The sequence below is a fragment of the Oncorhynchus keta genome, chromosome 19, assembly GCF_023373465.1.
Source record: "Oncorhynchus keta strain PuntledgeMale-10-30-2019 chromosome 19, Oket_V2, whole genome shotgun sequence".
In the NCBI taxonomy this organism is placed as follows: Eukaryota; Metazoa; Chordata; class Actinopteri; order Salmoniformes; family Salmonidae; genus Oncorhynchus; species Oncorhynchus keta.
Genome location: NC_068439.1, coordinates 42,231,007 through 42,239,752, shown reverse-complemented (window position 1 = coordinate 42,239,752; position 8,746 = coordinate 42,231,007). Strand labels below are relative to the sequence as shown.

The window sequence follows — 8,746 nt, the reverse complement described above, 5'->3', positions numbered from 1 at the left end:
GTGTGCACTACCTGAACATTAACACTATGTCTACCGTATGAATAAAGACAAACAGGGAGCATTCACAAGGCACGTCAGCTATTGTCTGTATAATCAGCCACACACTAATAGTCAATAGACACACAACGTGGATGGGGTTTGACAAACTCCCTTTAGACAGCTCAATAGAAACATCACTCCAGACATTGTATTGTACTGAAAACTCGTCTATTATTGCTAAAACAGGAGCACGTGTGCTAAGCAAATGAGAAATATATAATTGCATTTTACAGATCATTTTTGGAAATATCTTTCAGCATAAAAATGACATGTGCAATATTGAACTTACCTTTACGGTGTACATTGTGACACACAAGGATCAAAACTTGTACAGCATAAATGGTACAATATTGTGAGAATACAATTTGACTGCACAGAATAATGTTGTTCATTGCTTTTAGAAGAAATCTAACGGCACATTGCCTTTTTGTTCACTTTCCTGTTTATCAAAAATAATTGTCCCAAGAATAATTAATCCAACAATAATACACAAAATAGGTTATAATATTGAAATACTGTGCGAATAGTGACAGACAAGCGATGAGTGTAAAGAACTTCCCACAATCAGAAATCATATTGATTTCAAAGTTGTAACTTTTTCTTGACATTTGAGCAAACAGTTCTGTGGGTCTTCAGATTCAATGGTTTTTAACTCAATTCAGGCCTGTGCACTCATTCCTACTGGCAAACAAATCTAAAGTGCTTATTGTAGTATTCATCCCATCACTTTCTTAACCTTAAATTAGTATTTCAGAAAATGTTCCATTGAAACATACAACAGAAAGCACACAATTCCACAGAAACAGCATAACAGTGACATATACTTACAACAATAACAAATATTCTCAGTTGGAACAACTTGATCTGAGCAGCAATACCAATACTGAGAATGCAACTTGCAGAGTATACAGTACAGATACAGTACAGGGGCAGTGAAAAGATGTTGCCACTTCAACCGTTGTCAATGTTTCACAAAGCGAGAAAGATTACGGGGTAAAGGCGTCTGAATGTCTACATTCTTCTTTTGGTTTGCAACAGTTTCGTTTTAGATTACCCGTGTTAAGTCAGGATGTTACCAGTTTGCACTGATGAACTCACAGAAATAACAACTTGAATCATCATGGCTTGACTGATGTGTTTTTGGAGCTGGTGTAGCTGGGTTTGTGTATAGTACGTGGTCCTTCTGTAGCTCAGTTGGTAGAGCATGGCGCTTGTAACGCCAGGGTAGTGGGTTCGATTCCCGGGACCACCCATACGTAGAATGTATGCACACATGACTGTAAGTCGCTTTGGATAAAAGCGTCTGCTAAATGGCATATATATTATTATATTATTATATTACATTTAGGAAAGGAAATATATATTATTTTAAAAATGTAGACAGAGACCAGAATAGCTAAAAAAAAACAGGATGCAAATGTGAATCTCTTAATTGGTAATAAAATATTACTTAAAATGTACATGAGAAAATATACCTTATATAATACAATTAAGTATATTTATGCATACACAACAATTTAAAGAAGATTCCGCATATGTGTGGCGGTGGTGGCCCCATCCTTTGGCATCTGTGGCAGTGAGTGTGAAATGATTGGTTGACATGGGGTTTTGACCCATGGGGTTTCGGTAGGCAGTGTGAGTCTGGTTCATTCATGTTCCGGCAATGTGCTCGCCACTGCCCGGGCAGTCAGTCCTCTGTGCACTGGGGGGTCCTCAAGACCCCCTTAGCTCACTGGACCACTGGAGCTCAACTGTTGACCCATCAAGACCCACAAAAGGGGCTTCTTTTCCAGAGACCAGTCTGATTGCTCTGCTCAAGTCCTAGCTTGCTCACTGTACCAGGGTGGCCCTCTGTGGGGTTCGGTGGGGGGTTAGTACAAGGTCTCCTCGATCACAAGGCAGTCTCTAAGGCTGAACTCTCTCCTCCTGCCTCGGTAGTGTCCATGTTGACTCTAACACAGGCGACCTTCTCCTGGCTGCCAGGAGACAAGGGAGGGAAACATCAATGGGCTGGTTGTGCTGTGCTGGGCCAGGATATCAATGTGTCAAGGATGAGCAGGAAATGTGTTTCTGATGTAAGTGCAATGCTGTCTGTGAAAGTGTCAGACGGCAATGCTAAAAGTAAACTCAAAGCTCATACCATGCTCTAAGAATATACGGTTGTTAAACACCCTAACTTGAAGATGGCGGGCTCATGTGTTCAATTATGTTGTCCTTAACCATTATAATTAGGACGGAACGATCAAATGTGGTAGCACCCAGTTAGATCCTCAGGACATGTAAGAACCTCAGGGCAAAGCCTCAACGCTTTGCTTTTATGTATTGTAGGCAAATACAATATTCAAGAAAATAGAATGTATTCTTGTTTTATGGAAATATCCACACACAATTCAGATCTCACAACATACATATGCAACTGAAAATTATGCAAGTTATGACACAAGCAAAAGCAAGATCTTAATAGTCTCATTACATACGAATGGATAGATTGTCCTTATCATACCTATTAGTTCACGTGCTAGTCACAGAATTAAGTAGATTATTTAGTTGTATTAGATTCGTTACTGTCCATTAGAATCGTCACAGAATATAATAGAATTATATGACCTACAAGTGATCTTGTCTTAATGAGATTTCAGTAGACCTGAGGTGTGCCTGGAAAAAGGCTCATCCATTTTCAGGACAAAGAGGGGTGACAGCTAAAGGCGAGTCGTCGTCGGCATAGCTACCTTTGGCTACGCTTCATAGACGGGCCGAAGTCGGCGCTCATCGCCACTGCTTTGCATGCCCCGCTTTTGGCCATTTCCTCAGAGATATTAACATTGCTGAGGTCACATGAGCTACGTGCAGCGAGGAAAACAGGACAGAACAAGGGAGGGGAGACAGACATGCATGCATATGGATAAGGTAAACAAACAAAAGATTGAAGCACACAGGGCTACTCGGCACCAGTTCTCGGTCAAAGCGTTTCTCTGTCATTGTATCTTGCACTGAAAATATGTGAGGCAATTGTGACTTGGATGATGGTTGTCTAGGGTGAGGGTCTAGGGTGAGTTCTCTATGTAATCAATGTGTACATTAGTCATTAGTATTCACATGCTAGAGCCTTTTTACCTTGCCATGATACAATGGAGCAGTATGTATCATCATAACAACCCCCCCATAAAAAAAGAAAACACAAACGCAACACACAGGGGAGTGTGTTTTCAATAAAAAGGCGTCATCTACAAGGTATAGTAAATAGCCAAGTTACGATTTTGGCCATGCGCTCACTGATGTTACTGTATATTACTGAGTAGAGTTAAAACTCAGCACGTGGGCTGGATGTATCAGACACCCACCCCTACCGCCTCTTCATCCACTGGGAGGGTACGAGCGATTATTCTGTACGATCTGTTCAAGATAAAACACGTTACCGAACTAACATCATCACGGTTACCTTTACGTTGCAATACCAAGAATGTAGAGATGTTGTTGTTGTTTTATACCCTAATAAAATGACATCATCAAGTCATACAAAGATAAAGCCAAAGAAAAGTGTGCCCTTCATTTATCTATCCAGTGGAATGTTGTGTAATTGTACTCCTGTTGTTGGGTGGGCGGCACTCACCTCCCTGAGAACGTTTTGACTGGGATCTTGAGCAGGTTCCCAGCGTCATAATGGACCTTCACAGCATTCACGCCCACCTGTTCTACGAGCAATAAAGCCTGGGCCTCCTGGGACCAAGGGGAGAATTACAATTGAGTGTACCCATGAGAGTGCAGTCAAATTTGACATCGTCTGAGCAGCTTTGCCCGATTCTAGTTTGATTTCTGTGGGGGAAAGTCGTGTTAGCGTGTTAGACAGTGAATGTTGTCGGGGGGGAGCTAATGGCTTTAAAGTGCAGCTGTGTGTTACCCGTTTCTCCCTCTCCTTCTTCTTCTTGTCATCCTCTTTCTTCTTCTTGCTCTCGGGCATCAAGTCGTCCAGATAGCTGAGCTCCCTCTTGGTAAAGAAAAAGTCGAGAAGCTTCCGAATGAAGACGAGGGCCAGCACCTTTAAGCAAAAACAGGATATTTTAAGAGGGGGAGAAAGGAGGCAAAATAACTACACAGACCCATACACACGGTTTTAGATATTTTCATGTTTACAAACACCCTTGTTGGTCGACAAGATATCACATTTCTCCTGTTTGTAAATGTGGAGAGTGATATTAACCATTGAGAGATAGATTGATGGCAGTACTACTATTGCACATTTCTCTCTATGGGTATTACCATCATGGGGAAAACGACAGCGGCTGCGGAGGCCTTGATGACCCAGAGCAGTATGAGGCAGGTGAGCTGCACCAGGGTGAAAACATGGACCTTCCACAGGGGAACGTAGCGCAGGTAGATCAGGTCAGGCTGGTGCTTGGCTGGCATACCAAACAACTTGATACGGTCAAAGAACTAAGAGAGCGAGAGGGAGAGAGAGATGTGAACATTGTCCCGAGCACCATTCATCATCCATTTCGCATTTTTGCCAGGAAACACATTTGCAATGAAAGAGTTCAACTGGAATGACATGTTTTCTTGATCAAAAGGAGTTTAATTACAAAAAGAGTAAGCTCATCACTACAGACAAGGCATTGCATTACTGTCTAAAGATCAACATCTCTGATCATATCTTCAACTAATCAGTGAATATAATCTCACCTGAATGCCTTTGAGTGAAGAGGCTCCCATGTAGAGGAAGACCCCGTACAGCACCGGCATAGGAATGAACTGGAGGTTGGGCACGAAAAGTTGAACATACAGTATATAATAATAATAATCATAATCATTTCAAGCGCCTTTTTCAAAAAATCATCCATGTCAACATTTCAACTGTAAGGTGAACACCTAAGAGTCAAACTGCTTAGCATTCACATTGCATTAGGGGTCCAGCGCCCATTGTCATACATTAATAATCCATCTTGTTTTTTTATAACACTTTTCTAAAACCCAAAGAGCTTTGACCTTGAGTGCGGAGGTCATGAAGACGGAGCAGCCCATGAGGACAAATATCATGAAGCCGGTGACCCTCTGCTCTCTGATGCCCAGGAACTTGGGCTGTTCTCCTGGCGCCGAGCAGCCCGACTCCACCTTTAGGTTTGATTCCATCACATTAGACGAATGTCGATTATACTCAAGAGAAAAAAAGCCAAAATCACAACTAATCACTTACAACAGAGGTGTCAAACTTAATACCCGGAGGGCCGAATGTCTGCTGGTCTTTGTCATTTCCTATCAATATGTTCAGTTAAGACCTAGACAACCAGGTGAGAGCAGTCCCTAACTAATTAATTGATCAGCGAAGTACAAGGGAGGAGAAGAACATTTAATAAACGCAGACACTCTGCCCTCCAGGAATTGTGTTTTACACCGCTGACCTATAACGAATAAACAAAAGACAGCAGCAGGCTTGCCAACCTTGAGGCTGTTGACGTGGGAGATGGAGAGCACGGTGGCGGCTACGAACCAGGGCAGGCCCATGATGGAGCAAACCCCCAGCATTACCGCCACCACCAGCAGGTCCAGATGGTAGCCACAGCCTTTCTACATGACGGAGAAGAAGGGGGGGTGAAAGAAGAGGATAAAAAAAAAGTGATTATAGTAGTCGGGAGCACCACATTTTACACCGTGAATACGCTTCATGAAAACACTAGCTACATTCAACCCGGTGAATGTTAATATAATGGACAGTACTAGGAGACAGAACATTGTAAGAAATGTGTCTGTTCCACCTCACCTTGACAGTGGAAATGGAGACTACGGACGTCTATGCCGTAAACCAGCGCTCGCTCACCTTGAGCTTGTGCTCCTTGCGGTTGATGATGACGGCGGTGATCTGCTGGTCCATGAAGATGAGGATGGTGCAGAGCAGAGCGGGCAGCGCCGACACCAGCAGGGTCCACCAGGGGTTGGTGCCCAGCGGGGAGATCAGCCAGCCGCGATGCTTGGAGGTAGGCTGTAGACCCAGAGCATAGAGTTAGCTTTTAAACTATAATGCTAATAGCTGGCAGTCAGGCTATAGTGTTCCGAGTTAAGTTTATTTGTCATATGCGCAGGAACACACGGTGTAAACAGTACAATGTAATGCTTGCAGGTTCTCCTCTCGACAATGCGACAACAATAAGAATAGAAAATAATGAAGTAATGCAAATGTATAAAAAGAACAGAAGCTCAATAGAAGCTGCAAAAAAATGGAATACAAATTTAGCAGAGGTATAAATATAAGGAAGGCACATTACAATATTTACATGTGTGCCGGGGAAGGGAGATATGAAGTGTGTTGTGCAATATTAAACAGAGGTCCAATAGCAGCAGTTTTGTGTGTGTGTGTGTGTGTGTGTGTGTGTGTGTGTGTGTGTGTGTGTGTGTGTGTGTGTGTGTGTGTGTGTGTGTGTGTGTGTGTGTGTGTGTGTGTGTGTGTGTGTGTGTGTGTTTGTATCTGCATATGTGTGGGCTTGTGTCTGTGAGTGAGTGAGTGAGTGAGTGAGTGAGTGAGTGAGTGAGTGAGTGAGTGAGTGAGTGAGTGAGTGAGTGACTTAGTGAGTGAGTGACTTAGTGACTGAGTGACTGAGTGACTGAGTGAGTGCAGGTACGGAGAGTCAGTGTAAATGGTCAGTTCCAGTTCAAATGTTTGGTTTGTGGGTTAAAACTATCTCTGAGCCTAGTGGTCCAACACCCTATGCTCCGATACCGTCTGCCAGACGGTAGATGAGTGAACCGTCCGTGGCTGGGTTGTGTGTGGTCCTTCGTGATGTTTTCCATTGTACATTACATTGTCCTGTGTACACTTGACTGTATCCTGTGTGACTTTGATAGATTTTTGGCTATAATGCTAAGGCTAGTAGCTAGCTATCGCATTTACACTAGATAGCCTGCCGTGGTGCTTGGAGGTGGGCTGCAGCAGGGCAGAGAGTTAGCTTCAACGCTAAGGCTAAAAGAAAGTCACCCCATTGCGCTAGACAGATCTGTATAGGCCAGTTTCCACATTAGCTGACTACTATCACTTACTGCCTCGAGTATCAGCCCAGGATATATATATATCATTGCTGTCATCAGCATCACATGACATGTTGACATTATCAGTATGCCCTATGGCAGGCAGTACAGCGTCTTTTGAATGCCTACACAGAAATACAATATCAAAAGAGTCCTACCTCAAAGCGGTCGGGTACGTTGAGTTTAGGAGAGGGGATGCCCATCAGATAGTCCACCAGCACCATGATCATAATGGTCAGAAACACGGCAAAGTCACTGATGGTGGAGCGCACCTGCACAACCCGTGATAAGGACATTGCACAAACATGGTCGTGTGTAAACAACAAAGCCATTATAATTCACTCAGTGGGAACACCCACACACAGTAGCTAACGGTGATGGCAAAGCGCGGGACACATTGTGTGGGAGGAAGGTGATGACCTTGAAATTAACTGTGAATGTTGTTGCAGCACAATGAAACTTTTAGAGGAACATGAACACGCCCACGCGGACACGTGCACGCGCACACACACACACACACAAACACACAATAGCTGTACACCCTGATTGAAAGTGAATAACACACCTTTGTAGGGAAGTATCGCTCGGTCTTGATCTCCTTGAGGAAGGAGGAGAGGAAGAAGGTGGTGAAGAAGAGGATGATGGACCAGAAGAGGACATCTGGGATATAGGGGCCGTGGTGACCACAGGCAGAACCAGCAAACTCTCCATGGAGCAGGTTACACATCTGGCAGAGAGAGTAAAAGGGTCAGAGAAATACACAGGCTCAACAGATGTTTTTGCAGTGCGTGTGTTCTTTGTGTGTGTCCTCTGACTGACCGATACGTTGAGACTGTTCCAGGAGATAGTGTCTGGTGTGTGTCCTGTCTGGTTCCACGTCTGCAAGATCTCAGTGGAGGCGTTGGCCGGTGGAGAACAATGACACCTGAGTCAAGAGAAGAAATCTTACACACTCCATGCCTCACACACAACCATAATTTCCCCTTTTCCATCTTTGGGGCGCGAGTCAGTGGTAATATCATCTAAAACACTGCAATCCAAATAGAAAAGGTACATTTCCTGAATAAAATGTGTGATCGGTCAGCGATCAAAACATTTTTTTTTTTTAAGGCAACGGAAAAATGGCAGCGCCCACTTCCCGCGGCATTTGCCTTCCACCGAGGCTCCCTAACCCAGACTCACGAGTAGAGGGTGAGGTTGTCCAGCTCGTTGTGCATGTTGACGGGGTAGTGTTCCCCCAGGTGGAAGAGCTTCTCCAGGGCCTCGTAGATGAAGATGATGCAGATGAGCGCGGCGAAGGCCTCCTCTGTGAAGCGGGTGATGTAACAGACCAGGGAGCTAGCGTCTGTGGCCACCAGGACCAGGCAGAGGAAGGCCGTCCACAGGCCGATGCTGGTCCTCAGAGACAGGTAGGACAGGCCGTAGTCCCTGGGTAGGAGAGGAGTTTGAGATTCAATAGCAGGGCTGTCAAATCATTAAACAATGTAGTCGAGTTAACTCGCAGGATTCTCTACGATTAATCGCAAATTACGAATTTGCTCAGTGAGCTGCAAATTTAAGATTTTTCATATAAGAAAACATAACAAGAATATTGATGTCTTGATTTTATCTAAAGCAAAGGTTAGAAAAATTAGGTAAATTAAGAAAGCACACTTTATTTAACCTCAATATCAACTTTACAAAGCATTGTATTAGA

The 8,746-nt window shown here is 43.8% G+C and overlaps 1 protein-coding gene across 9 annotated transcripts in view; it reads right to left on the bottom strand.

The window, feature by feature from the left end:
* Positions 1–1,379: 1,379 nt before the first annotated feature.
* LOC118398320 (sodium bicarbonate cotransporter 3-like) overlaps positions 1,380–8,746 on the bottom strand; it is a 73,983-nt gene continuing 66,616 nt past the window's right edge. For 7 of the 9 annotated variants that reach the window (XM_052470608.1, XM_052470602.1, XM_052470610.1 and 4 more), the window contains 13 exons: positions 8,233–8,478; positions 7,870–7,975; positions 7,616–7,777; positions 7,209–7,322; positions 5,849–6,010; positions 5,473–5,598; positions 5,020–5,145; positions 4,717–4,785; positions 4,297–4,470; positions 3,938–4,075; positions 3,650–3,756; positions 2,769–2,879; positions 1,380–2,015 (listed from right to left, as the gene is read on the bottom strand). In XM_052470608.1, coding sequence (XP_052326568.1) covers positions 1,931–2,015; positions 2,769–2,879; positions 3,650–3,756; positions 3,938–4,075; positions 4,297–4,470; positions 4,717–4,785; positions 5,020–5,145; positions 5,473–5,598; positions 5,849–6,010; positions 7,209–7,322; positions 7,616–7,777; positions 7,870–7,975; positions 8,233–8,478 — 1,726 coding nt within the window. In that variant the 3' untranslated portion in view covers positions 1,380–1,930. Of the gene's footprint in view, positions 2,016–2,768; positions 2,880–3,380; positions 3,433–3,649; positions 3,757–3,937; positions 4,076–4,296; positions 4,471–4,716; positions 4,786–5,019; positions 5,146–5,472; positions 5,599–5,848; positions 6,011–7,208; positions 7,323–7,615; positions 7,778–7,869; positions 7,976–8,232; positions 8,479–8,746 lie in introns of all 9 variants that reach the window. The other 2 variants (XM_052470606.1, XM_052470605.1) reach the window with 2 other exon arrangements.